Source organism: Choristoneura fumiferana, chromosome 14 (assembly GCF_025370935.1).
Source record: "Choristoneura fumiferana chromosome 14, NRCan_CFum_1, whole genome shotgun sequence".
Lineage (NCBI taxonomy): Eukaryota > Metazoa > Arthropoda > Insecta > Lepidoptera > Tortricidae > Choristoneura > Choristoneura fumiferana.
In genome coordinates, this window is record NC_133485.1 from 11,109,900 (window position 1) to 11,127,555 (window position 17,656).

General features: G+C 37.4%; 1 protein-coding gene and 1 pseudogene across 1 annotated transcript; both read left to right on the forward strand.

The window, feature by feature from the left end:
* The first annotated feature begins 1,857 nt into the window (after nt 1–1,857).
* On the forward strand, nt 1,858–10,268 carry LOC141434649 (lysosomal proton-coupled steroid conjugate and bile acid symporter SLC46A3-like). Its single transcript, XM_074097073.1, has 5 exons — nt 1,858–2,876; nt 4,788–4,889; nt 6,534–6,755; nt 7,067–7,223; nt 10,102–10,268. The coding sequence occupies exons 1-5, from the start codon at nt 1,967–1,969 to the stop codon at nt 10,199–10,201; spliced, it is 1,491 nt and encodes a 496-aa protein (XP_073953174.1). The 5' UTR covers nt 1,858–1,966; the 3' UTR covers nt 10,202–10,268.
* A 3,023-nt stretch (nt 10,269–13,291) lies between these two features.
* Nucleotides 13,292–14,542, forward strand: LOC141434742 (lysosomal proton-coupled steroid conjugate and bile acid symporter SLC46A3-like; annotated as a pseudogene).
* Nucleotides 14,543–17,656: the final 3,114 nt, after the last annotated feature.

Sequence of the window (17,656 nt, forward strand, 5' to 3'; positions counted from 1 at the left end):
CTAGCACTGTAAAGTTCAGGGTACATAGCACCTCAAAGTGTTGTTTTCTCGATTTTAATGAAAATTTGCACTTTAAAGTTGAATATTTTGCAAAAAACAATCAAAAAGTCGTTTTAGCAACCCTCTAATCCTATCGACCTATCGAACGATATCACCCCCACTTTAGGCCTTATTTTTTTATTTTTTTTGAAATTTTTATTGTACCGTTTTGTCAGCATAGTTTACATATATAATCGTGCAAAATTACAGCTTTCTAGCATTGATAGTCCCTGAGCAAAGCCGCCGACGGACAGACAGACAGACAGACAGACATAGCGAAACTATAAGGGTTCCGTTTTTGCCATTTTGGTTACGGAACCCTAATAAAAGATTACAACTATTGGGTCAGTGACGAGCAATCATACGTGCTTTGATTGAAATATTGTAATTTATGTCATTCCTATAATATAATAGTTACTATCTACCAAGACAAATCTAACGACACCTATAATATAACACGAGTAAATTTATCAAATAGTCAAAATACCATAAACGGGACTTATCACGCTATTTTTACACGAGTAATATTCACCTCGACGTTTCGGCAACGTTACAGTTGCCGTGGTCAATTTATCAAGCCGTTTAATTTAGTTTGTCTGCCGAGCATGACGAAGAAATAGACAAACGTACTACGTACGTACAACTATTGTTATTTACTCGAAAAACATAACGCTCTTCTTGACGCTATTGAGCAGATAAAAGTTAATGTTATATTTTAACGCCTGTGCGATTATTTTGAAGAAGCAACTTTGTGTTTTTGCGGCAATTTTATACCTGACACAGTTTTAAAGTTGCTTACCGGAAAGACGTAAATGACGAGTTCTTGATTAATGAAAGATTTACAGCATTTGATTTTGTACAGCTTATATCACTGTGATTAGCTAAGTAAATTTTGTTGGCGGCTGCACATCGTTCTGTTTATATATAGGGGATAATCTTTGATAAATACCTACTAGCTACTGAATAGACTCCCAAATTCCATCAATAATAGAATATTCCACTATCTATAATTAACATAAACTCCATTTTACCCCGAGAAAGCGCAATTTCCCGCGTGACCCAGTTGAAGTTCCGGATAGTAGCTTTACCTGATAAAACGTAACGTGCAAGAAGAAAATCTCAAGGTCATTAATGAGAAAGAAAATTCAGACACGACTGAATTCAATAAACCTTACCATCCCAGCCTATATACGTCCAACTGCTGGGCACAGGCCTCCTCTCAGAACAAGAGAGCTTGGGCCATAGTTCACACGCAACAATGAATTGCTTCGCAGGTTTGTGCAGGTCTCCTCACGATGTTTTCCTTAACCGCAAAGCTCGTGGTAAATTTCAAATGTAATTCCGCACATGAACTTCGAAAAACTCAGAGTTGCGAGCCGGGGTTTGAACCCACGACCCTCTGCTTGAGAGGCGATAGGTCAAACCACTAGGCCACCACGGCCTTACTTTGTTAAAATATAAAATTATGTTTACTGTATGTACCTTTATACATGAAATAGTAAGTACGAGTACAGGGACAAACAAAGTTTTCAAACTATAAAAATACCAATTTGAATTACGATAAGTATGGTATTTCAATACTATACGCTTTTGGATTGAATACATTTTAACGATGTATAGGTACCTAAACCGGATCGTTAGAGTATAAAGATACAATATTACGTGCACTAAGCCATGACACACCTGACAAAAATACCCGCAGAGGAATGCAAATGAACTTTGGTATTATGTAGAATCATCTTCAAGGACGCCTGGAACGAACCTATCGCCATGTGATATATGTAATTAAGTCTAAACAAGTTTCTTAAAGCCTCCACATCAATTGATAATACGTGTAGTCAGTAGTGATCCGTGTTTACAAATAAACAGACCTCAGCGTGGCCAAGCTTATTCAGTGATAAAAATTAATGATAATTCAACAGAAAACATGAAAGAGGCTGAAATTGAACTAGCTCAAACTGCAAATAGCAATGAAAATGGTGGAATTAAACCCAGGGAACCACGTAAACCTTTATTGGACTATGTGAAGGTGGCATTTGCTTTTTTCACCATTGAACCGTATCTCCTGTGCTATGTATTACCTAGTTCGATATCAAGCATAGCCGTTCAGAGGTTAAACTTGGAAAAGGCCTGCCGAGTTGGATTAAATCATACTAAGGAGAAGTGTGATGAATGGGAGGGTAATATCACTGTCCAAATCCAGTCAATGGTGGCTGATATGACGACGTGGCAGATTCCTCTACAAAGCGGCATTCCAGCTATTTTTATACTGTTTGTTGGAGCATGGAGCGACCGCACAAGGAACAGAAAAGCTCTTATGCTGTTGCCTATTTTTGGTGAATTAGTGTCCTCGTTTGGTTTGATCTTGACCACGTATTTTTTCAACGAATGGCCGCTTTGGGCGACTGGGCTGATAGAGTCACTGCCGACTGCCTTGTCCGGTGGATTGTCAATTGCTTTAATGGGGTCCTATAGTTACCTTGCAGATGTCACGTCCGTGGAGTCACGTACATTCAGAATTGGAATCGCCGCTGTTATAGTGACATTGGGTTCACCCGCAGGCACGTCAATCAGTGGTATATTATTACAAGAATTTGGCTACTACGGAGTATTTGGAACAACAACTACTCTCTATTGTTTCGGTTTTCTGTATACTTTCTTTAGGATTCATGATGTAAACCCAATTAAAATAGAAGGGACTTGGTTTGAAAAGGTAAAAGATTTCTTCCATCCGAAGAATGTTTGGGAAACAATTTGTATTGTGTTCAAATCGAGTGCGAGATTGAAGGTCATTTTAGTGATTGCAGCTCACATTGTTATTGTTGGACCTATCTATGGTGAGTTATTTATAGTGGTTTTATCAATACTTATAATGCTTTCATTGAGATCGACACTTAAGAAAGTATCTACAAAACATGAAATGAAATCACAAAATTAAACGGTCCACTCACTCACCCACGAATATCGAGAACGGTCAAATGAAAAAGATCATCTAAAAAGATCGAACGTAGTCATACCTTTCCTGACGAATCGTCAAGATCCGTGAGTTGAATCATTTAATTTTATCACAATAAGTATTAAATATATTAATTATTTATATTTTATCACGAGAGCTTAAGTACTTAATATTAAACCATGAAATACACGATTTGAATTGAAACTGCTAAGTAATAATTTATTTTGTCAACGACAATATTTTTAATTTGATGGTGTTACTAAAATATTTAAAATTCATTTTAACTCCTAGTTAGAGAAAACAGTAATAAGCCGGCCAAGAGCGCGTCGGGACTTTTGAATTCGTTTATGTATTAGCTTAGAAAGGGGGGGGGAGACGCACTTAATTTTTTTTCTTTATAAAGCTTAGTATTTTAAATCAACATTTGGTATAGTCTTAGCTAATCTGTTATGCTTTAATTGGGTCTCTGAAAAATTATTTTAAAATTTTCTTTTAACTATTAATGGCCGTCTATGTATACGCACACACAAACAACACGCCTGTATTCCCAAATGGGGTAGGCAGAGCACACGAAACTTTACCACTTCGGAGCCACTTTTAGCAATTTTAGGTTTTAAGTTTGACAAAAACGGTACAATAGTGTCAGGTTGCTAGCCTGTCGCTTACGGTATATATTAACCTTTATCCTCAGTCGCCTATACGTCGCATATAAAATTGCGCATTTTAAGCACTTGTTGTACAATCTACTATTTCTTCACCATCGACATGACATACATGACATATCTGTATATTTTCTCACCGAGCGGCAGTAAATTGTTTCATTGCATTCAGTTACTAAAGTCATAATCAAAATGTTTTGCATGTTTAATTAAATACTTCTCTTTGTTACGTACCTAATATCGTATCCCTACCAAATAAATGCATGTAAACTAACAGTCGTAGATACAAGTCTAGACAAAATGATTCGGCAAGTTACAACGAAGACGTATTCCTCAGCGTAAATAGTGTTTATAATTTGACACCGACATTAGGTTTCATCTTTACTTCTGCACGAGAGAAGAGAAAATATGGAACCATTTCACAGTAAACGTCATAGTGACATCGCATTAATTAACAAGGAAAATGGTAATGACTCCTTTGAAAAGGTTCCATAGTGGCTCATGAATGAAAGTCCTTGACCGTACACACAAAACAACCACATACTTATTTATACAGGGTGGAAAGTTGATATGGGGCAACAAGGACAGCTACCAGATCCCTTGCTGCTACGCGAAAATGCTGTTAGGAGATCTTTACTAACTTTTTGGGTGATGACAATCGACATTCACAGATTTTTGATAAAATGTACAGTCAGCGAGAAAATCGATAGATTTGACTTTTTTTTAATGCCAATCGGTCCCATTTCTATCAAGGATTAAAACACTCTTTGAGACCAACTGAGGTTAGAGTACTAGAACACCCACAAATCAAAGAAAACTTATTCCATACAACTGTATGGTACTGTATGGTGTTCCTGTACCCTAGGAACTCCTAGGGTAGGGTAGGGTACTTAACATTTTAACTAAAGTTAGTGTCTTAACCCAGTATTGTTGGCCCATCTCAACTTTCACCCTGTTTGTACAGGTAGATAGATATGTATACGCAATTTTATTATCTATATAGGCGATGAAATATATTTAGCTTATTAAAGGAAATCATTAAGTACCTACATTTCATAATAGAAAATATGTGCAATGTACCATGAATCATTAAAAACTGTTACTGAACTGAACAAGACTTTTTTATTTTCTAGGTGAAGGAACAATGCTTTATCAATACATAGTGCTGAAGTATATGATGGATGATGTTGAAATCAGCCTCTTTTTCACATATTCCATCCTTATGGGTTTATGCGGTAAGTTTTAAATATGCTAGTTATTTACTATATTTAATATACTTATTTGTTATCAAAAAGCACGAAAAATAAAAATGATTTAGATTTTTTTTCCCATGACTACTGTTTAATTTCTTTGCATTGGAAGTAAAAAGCAGAATGTATAACTTGATTATAAAACACATTTTACCCTCGACTTAACTACTAACCCTAGACTGCAGCACGGTTATTTATAAATGTCTCGATTGAAATGGTGCGTTTTATTCACTTGTAGTGTAATCTACTATTAATTATGCGCTACTACGCGGAGGTTAGTAATAGATTTTGCTTGCGGATGTAAAATACATCCTTGTCCTTCCCATAAGCCTTACTCAAGTTGATCATTGTGATACAAAAACTAGCTCCGACCACAACATATTACATCAGTCAGAAAATAATTACGTTATTGTATAGATACAAACTGATTAAAACTGCTCGTTCACGGTCAAAGAACTGTTACAAAGGTTAAGTTTGAACTTTGGTGTTTGGCTCAAATTTTAGATAATTTTGGATTAAACTTATCATAAAAATTAATTCTTTAAAATTAAGAAAGGGAGTTATTTCTTTATTGTTTAATGAAAGCTTATAACGAGCCTATTCTAAATACATACGTATAGTATCATAATATAACACTTTTAAGCTGTCATTTTCACAGGAGCATCAGAAATTTTTAATAAAATATTAATAATTAAAAACCTGTCTGCCTTAAAACGAATAAACCTGTAGAACTCTGTCAAGTAACTTAAACATGAATAGTCGGGAAACATTACTGGGAGTTTACCGGTAAAAAATTGTTGCTACCAATCCTACCAAAAATAGTAAGTAGCCGTTTATTAAAAAAAAAACTTTGTGTGTTTGGTGGGCCAACCTGGCGCCCATCCGAAATTTGACAGATCGCGGGTAAAAGTATCTACTATACTACTACCAAAAAAAAGTAAGAAATGAAAAAAAAAACAAATTGGCGGAAACCTTGCGAATTTTCCGTGGACATTTTTTGAGAGTGCGAATGTAAACTTACAAAAATTGAATCATCGAGTGCTAGTGACATTTCTTTCCTATTAATTGTTTAGCATGAGTTTTTTTTTCGTCTACTATTCCTGTAATAGTTGAAAGAATAGCTGATTATGCACCGCATTAAGTAATTTATATTGCCCGCGTACTTTTTAAAGCCCTTGCTGACGCTCGGGCTCCAAATCGGCACTCGGTACAATAATAAATAACTTTCTGCTTGGTGCAACAATCTACTATTTCACACCGCAGCGCAAGCTTCGTAACAGTCTTCATAAATTACCTACAAGCTTTTATAACTTTCGGTAGGTATATGAATGTATGTATGTGCAGGTCAAATCTTGCAAGTTCATTTTGACCCACTTTTAGTGGTCGGATTAACTTGAAATTTGGCATACCTACTTACGTAAGTCAGGTTACAATATATTAATCTGGTAGTAAAATTATGGTTATTCAGCCAGGATTATCTCTGCAGGAGGGAACTCCCGAACGGTTAATAGCATCGACTTGAAATTTGATACGGAAATGTAGTTTGGATGACAATGCAAGTACAGTCAGCAAAAAGCTTGTGTTCAAAAATATTTTTTTTTTCAAAATTTATTTCCTTTCATGTTACAGGCACAGCAGTAGCGGTGACAGTATTCAGCAAACTGTTAAAAATGCATGACGCCTTCATCGGCATCATAGCAACGGCGTGCAAAGTGATATCTTGTTGCGTGTACGCATTGGCTCCGACAAAGCCTTGGTTCTACTCCGGGCCGGCTTTCGACTTCTTCGGCAATTCCGGAATAACCGCCATCAGATCCCTAGGGACCAAGGTCGTTGAACCTGACCAAGTCGGTAGGTGTTTAAAGAAGATTTTTTTACCACGAGTTTTACGGTGAAGAAAAACATCGCTAGGGAATCTGAACAAACTTGGGCATTAATTGAATGGTGTATGTGAAATTCCCAATCCACACTGGGCGGGCCCGCGTGATAACTGCAGCCCAAGCCCTCTCATTCTGTGAAGAGACCTATGCCCAGCAGTAGGAAGTATATATTTGGGCTGGAATGATGATGATAATGATTATGATTTCACCAATATCCAGTTACTTAGTACTCACGTGTAATTTGTAAATAAAAAATTACCTATATTTTATGTTCTCTTTCAGGCAAGATGTGCTCTCTCATAGGGTTCGTAGAGGCAGTAGCGCCGGTGATCTACACACCGTTATACTCTCAGACATACAAATATACCCTCGCCACACTACCGGGGGCATTTTATCTGCTAGGAGGCGCAATGACGATACCAGCCTTCTTGATATTTATGTAAGTTGTATTCATATTGAGACATGGGAGATATTTACTGTACCATCAGCCATATCTGTGGTCTACCACCCTAAAGTTGATAATCGTTTGCATGTCACAAAACAATAATGCCAATAGACGTGTCTGTCAACTTGAAAGTTCGACTTTCGCGACATAGTATTCATTTTGATAGGAACTTGTTTAAAAATTGATATGTCGGCGGCCGATCGTAAAATCCGCCTGATCACAAAATTCCTAGGCATTTCCTGAAATGGCGCTATTTTATGAATTGGCTAAGGGACATCCGGTGACGTATAGACAGATCATGAAATTCCTAGGCATATCATGAAACGCCATCATTTGATGATTTGGCCAGTTTTGGCAGATCATGAAATTCCTAGGCATATCATGAAACGCCGACATATCGGTTCTGGCACTTCGCCGGCCGCTACCGCGGCCGCTCGCTTCGCTTGCTCGGCTTGTGGGTTGTGGTCACGATTCATACTAACCGCACTCCTCGCTTCGCTCGTCGTACCTAAATTATTCTTTTTTTCGGCATATCACGATGTGCCCGGTATAGAACTAGGAATATCTACGAATGCATTGCTCTAATCGATCTGCCGTATTGTTTCTCAGGCACATCGTGATATGCCTGGCCAACGTTTAGGCATATCGTGAAATGGCGCCATTTCATGATATGCGTAGGAATTTCGTGATCTGGCGGATTTTACAATTGGCCGCCGACCGAATATCACTTGCCAATCAACATTTCGCTGATGGATGATTCAACTTGACAACTAACTATTAACAAGTTTTTGTATGACAACGTATCATTTGGTCGAATTATTATAAAGCAGAATATTATAATGACTTAAAACGTTTTGAAAACTTATCACTTGTCAAATCTTTCACTAGGCCAAAGAACTATTAAACGAATAACGTTTCGTCAGTGGCCGGCGAGTGCCAGAATCGTCTTTTTAGGGTTCCGTAGCCAAATTGGCAAAAACGGAACCCTTATAGTTTCGGCATGTCTGTCTGTCTGTCTGCTGTTTTTCTGTCTGTCTGTCGGCTTTGCTCAGGGACTGTCAGTGCTTGAAAGCTGTAATTTTGCACGAATATATATGTAAACTATGCCGACAAAATGGTAGAATAAAAATATTTTGATTTTTTTAGGGTGTATCGTTGGATAGGTTAAAACTAGGGGGTTGCTAAAACGATTTTCCAATTCACTGATTTGTTTGCAAAATATTCAACTTTAAAGTGCAAATTTACATTAAAATCAAGCGTCCCCCCCCCTCTAAAATCTAAACCGGTGGGTGGACAAATTTAAAAAAAATCAGGATGGTAGTAAGTATAACAAACTTACAAGGAAAAACTATAACGGTTAAGTTTTCTTGAGAATTATTAGTAGTTTAAGAGTAAATAGCAGCCTAAGGTATAAAATATACCTAAACTACGAAATCCTTAGAAAAATATACTTATTTTTTTCGTAATGGGAAACCTTTTTCGAGGCGTGTTCGACACGCTCTTGTTCAATATTTTTTTTCAAATACCTATCAATAACATGAGTGTAATGAAAAAATATTATAAAAAAAAAATCAATGAAACATTTGGGAAAAATTGTACAGCGAAATGAATATTACGCCAACCAAAACATTCTACTAACCAAAAGTTGGCATTTTGAAAAGTGACTTTATAACAAACAGACCAAACGTACAGATGGTAACCGTGATGTTAGCAAATAAAACAAAATCGTTTGATAAGTTGGCAAGTGATCATTTGGCGAAAATAAATTATGAGAAAAGTTGGTTGAGAACTAATAATCGGCGAAACAATAATAATATGCTTAACAACCGCTTAAGAACAAGGCGAGATGTCTTTAGGCTTTACTACCACAACATGATTGCTATAATATACGTTTCTCTTTTACTAGAATGAAACGAAAGAGACACAAAACTTGAACCGGAAATTCATAGTGGTGATATAATATTATATAAAGACAATAATAATTCTCCGTTAAATGCCTCATCAGCTAAAAGTTCACGGTCACCAGAGGCCATATTGTCTAACGCGTTGAGGTTTGTGATTGCATTCAGCATCTCTCTCTACCCTCGTCTTATATCGTGTAACAGAAAGAAGTGGGGAAAACGATCGTGATTCCAAGTCTATTAAATAATGAGGATCTTAGTACCATGGATTTCAAAATATCCTATTGCTAATGGCATAATATATATTCCTCCAAAAACGTAAATATAAAAAATAGGTCAAGTTCTCCCTTGACACTGGTAGTGGTATCTATAATGATGCCAATTTTGATGCTCACTAAATTTCACTATAAATAGTTCATGTACTCACTGTAGAAGAAGTTAGTACCTGGGCGACCGAGTTTCGCTCGGATAAAATTGAAAGTAAATTGCGTTTTAAGATTAAGATTAAGATTAAGATTAAGATTGATTTATTTGCCAACATGAACAATACAGGATAGGCACACAGAATACAAATAAACAATAAACTAATAAAAAATGCGTTTGCCAGTCCCTTGCACTGTGTGGCAAAAGGAACAGGCTCAGCTTATGCTGCGCTTGCTCAGAAGCTGCCAGCGCTGGTTTTCAGCCTGCCCCCGTTGACAGGCTAGCTAGAATGGCTTACATAGCAGGTAGATTGGCACGCAAAGTAAAAAAAAAAAAAAAAATGAAGAATGAAATAAAATAAAAAACAACAATAAAAACACAGAGATAAGAACAAGCTACTAATTTAGTAAATTACAGCTCTACAACACTATGTTCTAACTTCTAACTATAAAGATTTGGGTACTTTTTTGCAGACATTCCGAGTACATTAAATAGCCTGATCTTAAAGTGTCATCAAACTTTTATACTTATCATCAATTTGTTCACAGAAAGCTTTACCTGATACACAGAACAGAGCAAAAAGATGTAGTGAAGAACCCTCAAGCCAAAGAAATGTATGCACATGACAACGATGTTACAGCACTTTAAAATGAAATAGGCCAGCCACAGTACAGTGGAGATTGTTACTTGAAGTCATTAAAATTTCTAATAATGATGTTTTGTTTTTCTGTTTTTTTTTTTTAATTATTTAAGAATTCCCGACACTCACTTGGCCTTTTTCGACGTTAGACAGTGGTTGCCAACCTATGGTTCGAAGACCATCAGTGGTCTGCAAACGCTAAAATAAGGTTCACGAACTAGTGAACATGCGTGTTATATGATCAGATGAGCAGGATAGGATATTTTTGAATGATTTATTTATTTTTCATGTTCTCATCATCTTCTTAGCGTGGGTCCTACAGCTGGACACAGGCCATCTCTTAGAACGAGAGGGCTTGGAGTGGGTGGACCGGACTAACGCCAAACGGACCTCACGATACTAACGCCATCTAGCGATATTTCATGTCAGTCAGGAAACCCTCATTTGCTCTCATAGCCGAAAACATTTTATAAACATTGGCTAAGTAATTTTTATAGGCGCTGATATTAATGGTAGGTATACGTCCTAACACGCAACGTCTTTGAATCGCTAAGTGATCACTAAGTGGCGACTAAAAGCTAATGCTAACCTACATTAAATTTGCCTGTAGAAACAAATATGAATATAATATGAATTTATGTAATAATTTTTTGGTCTCGTCGACGAGTAGACACGTTCACAGATACTTTAAAATAAAAATATTTCTCCTTTAAACTATCATTATTTTCTACTCCTTTATCGTCTTACCATATCTAAATAAATAAATAAATATCATGGGACACTTGACACCAATTGACCTAGTCCCAAACTAAGCAAAGCTTGAACTATGGATACTAGGCAACGGATAAACATACTTATATAGATAAATACATACTTAAATACATATTAAACATCCAAGACCCGAGAGCAAATATTCGTGTTATTCACACAAATATCTGCCCCGGCCGGGAATCGAACCTGGGACCTCAAGCTTCGTAGTCAGGTTCTCTAACCACTTGGCCATCCGGTCGAATAAATCTATTGTATAGTCACCACTAGTCACCAGTACCAATATCTGACGCAACAAGCGTGCATAAATATCTGATACGACTATTTCTAGGGCCGGAAAAACGTGTCAGATATTTTTGCACGCTCCGCTGTGGCAGATATTAATGCTGGTGACTGTACTATCTAAATCTTCAAATGTTTTTCTTCTGTGCAGGTGTGTGCTGGATTAAAGCGTGTCACACACTAAGCAGATACCATAAGATATCTGTATCTGAACGCATTATCTTTCAATACCGCTCAATACACACATAACGCAGATGTTTTATCGTAATGTATCTGTAGAGACTGACATAATTGAAAGATGGTGCGGATATTAGCTGCATATACAAATTAGTTAGAGTTCATGTGTCATCTCGTATTCGACGTTTACTTTCTCAACCTCGTATCTGACAACATTAAATTGCTTTAGAATCATCGTTATGTTAAGTATTGTAGAGTGTTAATTTGTTGTATACAATTCGGGTAGATACGAGGTTGAGCAAGTAAGCGGTCGCTATTATCGTATCTGCATAGTGTTTGATTTTTTCAGATAATTAAGTGTTTATACCTACACAGATAAATTATTATCGCATCTGCGTAGTGTGCGAGACTATACGAGTAAGCCTATCTAGAGAATCCTATCCTACTAATATTATAAATGTGAAAGATTGTGAAGATATTTGGATGTTTGTCTGAACAACGAACATTTATAATTTAAAATTTAGTGAGGAGCCGGCTAAAGTTCTTTTCATTATCATAATCATCAGCCTATATATACATAAATTCCACTGATGATCTCAGGAATGGCTCTAAACTTCGATAAAATCTGTTATGTGGGGTTTTCGAAGGCGATGTAGTTCGATCTTCATCACAGCGTATAACCGTCCCACTGCTGGGCAAAGGCCTCTTCTCAGAATAACTTGTTGTATTTCCCACGCAAACCTAGTGCAGGTTTTTTTAAAGGTTCTTTAAACATTCAGATACTTGTCATCCAGTTTTCATGTTGAGGGTTGCGTAAATTACATATGTTGCCAATGTTAAAGTACTTGCAATTATAATATTCCGATTTCACTTTCTCCCAAACAAACGGCTTTCGAAACAACTGCGCCTTATTTCTTAAAGGAGCAAATGACCAAGTTTATTTTATATAATAATAAAGGATTTATATAATTTTAATAATGTGAACATCAGATTGGGATTTGGATGACAATGACGTCAAACCTATGAAAATTAATTAGTACCTACACCTATTTGATTATTTTTATCATAATTGAAGTGAAAATTGGCCCTAAAATTCAACAAGATACTGTGCGAGTAGTTAGTGCCCGAAAAGCTTTTGTAAATAGATCGACTGCAATGTCTTTTTTTTAACACTGACCTGGCACTGCCGTGTGCCTTAATTGTTATATTGTCGTCTTTTTTTTTTATTCGACTGGACTCAACTCTCCACATCGTTCAACTAGTCTACCTAGTAGTGACTAACTGTTACTCGAACATCAACATCAGCCTAAAGATAATCTACTGTTGGACAATGGTCTCCTCTTTTATAGGTAGAATGCCACAGTGAATGACACCTCAAGTTGCCCGCAACTCTCACGATGTCGTCAGTATACCTAGAGGCAGACGAGCCAACGCCGTCTTCGGTTACCTGTTCTTCGTGCGATGCGGACTTCCCATTGCCGTTTAAACCTCAGTAATGGCTAGAGCTAAGTATGTCTGTGACTTTAGCTATTTGGAAAATTATTATATAGGTAGATCGTGCATTAGATTATCGTCGTGTATTGTCGTCACCCACGTCAATTCATAAGAGGTCGACAATTCATAAGTTGCATTTGTTTTTAATCTCTCATGCTTTAAAAAAAATGATTTTATTAATACGGTGTTTTGTGTTTTAAAATCAGTTCCACGTCACTTGATAGTAAAATTATGGTGATCCTCATCGATAACATTTACAAAGCGAATTTAAACAGGTTGTACTAACATAACAAACGTTGTATTTAATTAGGTGCACAACCGCGCACGCTTGGCAGATAAGCAAGGAAAAATGACGGCGGATGAGTAAGGCACGGTGCTCGAATAAATAAGCCGTGTCGCCGGGGAGACCTCTGTTATCGCAGTCACCGAGATGCGGCGAACAGTCGCGCCAACGCACTTTTGTAACTCTCTTCGATTCAGAACCTGACATTTAAAACTCAGGTTTTCGTAACACCCAAAAACCCTACAGATTAACTCAACAGCCTTAGTCCACCGAGTGACGGCGCCGTATCGGTCGGACACCGAGTGCAGCGTCAACCGCAATATTAAACGGCGGCTCTTTCACTTTTACTGACTCCCATTTGGGATGCCATGCGGTAACATGAGCAGCGAACATACACACAGTTGTGGCAAACTTACCAACTCGAAAACGCGTCTTACTGGAGACTCTAATAAATCATGGCGGGAAAAATCCAAAGGAGTGTTAAAGAGCATCAAGAATTTATGGCGCGAAATCACCGTGGAACCATGTTTGTTTACTTACATGCTCTGCACAGCGCTGTCGTCATTTGCCGTTCAGAACATGCACTTGGAAAAGGCGTGCAGGGTCAATTTGGATTACGGCGAAGAAATATGTGACAGAATTCAGCATAGAAATGTTACTGGACTGGAAAAGGAAATGAAGTGGCAAAGGTAGTCGCTTGGAAGTTCCCGCTTCAGACAGCTATACCCGCTGTTATGGTGCTCTTTGTTGGGGCATGGAGCGACAAAAACAAAAAAAGGAAGATATGTATACTGTTCCCAATGATTGGAGAAATTATTGCTAACTCAGGATTACTTTTAGCAACGTATTTTTATTACGAAGTGTCCTTATCGGCGACAGTTCTTATTGAAGCACTTCCAGCGGCACTAACTGGCAGCTACATTATTATTTTTATGGGGATGTATAGTTTCATGGCAGATAGAACATCAGTGGAAAACAGAACATTTCGTTTGGGGATTGTGACTATTTGCATTAGTTGGGCACTCCTATGGGGACAGTACTAAGTGGGATATTCTTACGACTTTTGGGATACTACGGTGTGTTTTCTTTGCTTCTCGTTTTACATTGCGGCTCGTTGTTATACGGTGTACTTAAACTTGAGGATGTTGCGGCCATGGAAGATAAAACGAACGAAAATTGTGCTCCTAACAATAAATTTAAAAAAGCAGTGTGTGACGTCTTGGGACTTGTTGTTAACACTTTGATGGTAGCGGCGAAGCCGAGAGCATTTGGAGGGCGTATGGAAATATTTTTGATACTTGGCTTGTATATCATTATGGTTGGACCATTGTATGGTAAGTAATGTGAACAAAACCTATATTCGGATTTAATCTTTTAAGTCTGTTTTTTGAAAGTTCTAGAAAAAGGATAAATACTAAAAGGATTGGTACTTTCACAACGTTTCCTTGTGGATCCGCCTATTTAACCTCAGCAGGACCAAATAAATACCTATAGGTGACAACGTATAATAATTAATATAAAAAATAGCCCACTAACTCAAAACTCATTTTAGAGCGGTCCACATCCTCCACTCTTTCTCTCATTTGGACTTAATATTTTGTCACTCCCATAATAAAAAAAAATCCTTCGATTCGTTTAGGCTAAGAAGCGTGCCAAGAAATTACCTAATCAATTATACATAGGTAGTTATGCACTCGAAAATCACAATTGTTTTTACTGGTAGCTGTCGAGTAAAAAAGGACCCTTTTTCAAAATGATCCCTTATGTTAGAGGTGCAATAAATTTTTCATGGAAAAACTAATTTTCTGTACAAAAGAAATGACGAATCGTAAGTTATCTTAATTTTTTATCATCATCACCGTCCATAAAATAAAAAACCTTATCATATTTCTACCGATAATATAATATTTCGTGTTTGATATAGCCTTGATGATTTTTTAATTATTTATTACCTAGTCATATGTAGGGTAATTGGTGTAAAACTTAGACGCGAAATTAAGATTAATAACTTACCTGTTGAAAAACGTCACATACCTAAAGCAAAAGAAAAAGATCATCATCATCATCATCATCAGCCTTAAGCCGTCCACTGCTGAACAAAGGCCTCCCCCGAACGCCACAATGAGACAACTCGTCACTTGCGTCCACCGGTTGCCCGTCCACCGGTTGCCCGCAACTCTCACACACGATGTCGTCAGTCCACCAAGTGGGAGGCCTGCCAACTTCGTCTGTCAAAAAAACAACTGAATAAACCTTTTTATTTTTTAGGTATCTTGCTATTACTGTGGCCGTATTGTTTGACCCTCTGACGTTTGCGATCGCATTTACCATCTCGTTGTACCCTTCGACGGTGAAGTACCAAGATCTCCTAACTGAATGAAGTTTGACATGCAACTGAGGACTTTAGCACCCGAAAGCTAAACCTCCTAAGTTGCATGTTCGAGATCTATCAGTTAGGAGGTGTACTTCCCTCGCCTTGCTTTCATACTAGGCACGCACTTAACAGAAATAGGAGGGGGGGGGGTTAATTAAAACGTCCTCCAAATTATAAACAAGTCCGTACTTAGTAGATACAAGGGAGAGAAAAAAATAAAGTTAGTTCGCGATTGACCACTTCCAAACCGAGACGTTTTAATTAACCCACCCTCCTATTTCTGTCACACTTATACAATGGCATATGATTACAATTAAACCACTGTTGGTTTGAACTAGCAAATTATTTTATCTTTTCAAACATTTCAATGAAATACGCAAAAAGTTTGGATGAGGCACTTAACGTCTCAGCAAAAAACTTGAACACTTTTTGACCTAAGTACCTATGTATGCGCACAACGCACATGCATTTCAATCTAGGTGAGGGCTGTGCAGTGCTAGCAAGGACTTTTGCGATAAATGTCAACGTTCGATCCGACAAGAAGCGTGGCAGCTGTTAATATGATAATTGTGTCTAGAATTTACTGAGTTAATAAATAAAAGGTAATAAATTTCATATAAAAAAATCTATGAATATTTATACCTGACTTATCTTGAATAACATACTTAGTGACCCCAGTATCGTTTGCCAACAGGTGGTCTTAGACCAAGGACGACTAAGATCATGTCTAATGTTCATGTCACACCTGTACCGGTTATCGTTGGGAACGATACACTCAAAGTTGTTGACCTTGTTGTCTAGTTAGGCAGGTCCAAGAGGTTGCCCGAAGAGTCCAACTCAGATGAGAAGCGTTCGGGAAACTTCTTACCATCTTTTCGTCCAAATTCCGCATGCCTGAAGATTAAAGTCTTCAACAAGTGTGTTGTTCTCAGTGATGATTATAGTTTTGAGACGTGGTCCATTACTGCTGGCTTTTTAGAGAGACTTACTCGTGGAGTCACTCAAAGAGCTGAGAGAGCTAGAAAGAAATTCACCGAAGAACTAGTCACCAACATAGCTTGAAGAATAATAGTTAGTTGAAGAGGCAATGGGCGGGCCATATGACTCGAAGAATAGATAAACCGTTGGGGGAGAAAGGTTCTCGAGTGGCAACCATGAAACGGAAGGCGAGGAGTTGGCAGGTCTCCCACTGTGGGTGGACTGATGATATCATGAGAGTTGCGGGTAACTGGATGAAGATGGCTGTCGGTAGTCTCACTGTCCAATCCATAAACAATGGATGTCTTCTGGCTGATGATGATGATGATCTTGTGGGAGATAAACTTGATTTGCAACTTAACAATTACAACGTATGATTATTGTAGTTAGGTAAATTGATTGTCTCATTTGACTTTAAAGTAAGTAGTTGTGGTTAAGATGTCTGCTCAACTACTCTTATATTGAACACAGTCACGAATGGGTCATACAAAAATGTCCTTGAATTACGAATCATTTTGAAGTAAATTGAGGTGGAATTTGACACCTTATAGACGAAGTTAAAATTTGTATGAAAGCTCCGTTGTGACATTTATGAGTATCTAACTTTCGCCCGCGACTCCGTCTGCAGAAAATTCGTTTAATGCAATTTTCCGAAGTAAAAACCATCCTATGTCCTTTCCAGGGTCTCACACAATCTTCATACAGAATTTCATTTACATGAATTGGTTCAGGAATTTAAACGTGAAGAGATAACAGTCAAACACACTTTCGCATTTATAAATTAGCAAGTACATTTAGTAAGGATTTTCGTGTCACAAGGGAACATTTTCCAGTCAGTAATTTTTTATGCTTAAGTTCGATTTAACATAGTCCCCCTTTTCCCCTCGTTTGTTGGTTTGGGTCCAATCAAGCAAGTAAAATTTCACCAATTTCCACTGATTGGCATAATAAATGAAGATTGAACATTCAATTACAGCATTATATAAAAAAAACCGGCCAAGAGCGTGTCGGACACGCCCAAAATAGGGTTCCGTAGCCATTACGAAAAAATTAAGTAATATTTTTCTGAGAATTTCGTATTTTATACGGAATCTTCCATAGTTTAGG

Bases quoted from the DNA above. Each gene is read 5' to 3' on its own strand.
- LOC141434649 (XM_074097073.1), top strand. From the start codon at position 1,967: ATGAAAGAGGCTGAAATTGAACTAGCTCAAACTGCAAATAGCAATGAA. The intron at 4,890-6,533 runs GTAAGTTTTAAA...TTCATGTTACAG, and splicing joins CATCCTTATGGGTTTATGCG to GCACAGCAGTAGCGGTGACA. The intron at 6,756-7,066 runs GTAGGTGTTTAA...GTTCTCTTTCAG, and splicing joins CGTTGAACCTGACCAAGTCG to GCAAGATGTGCTCTCTCATA.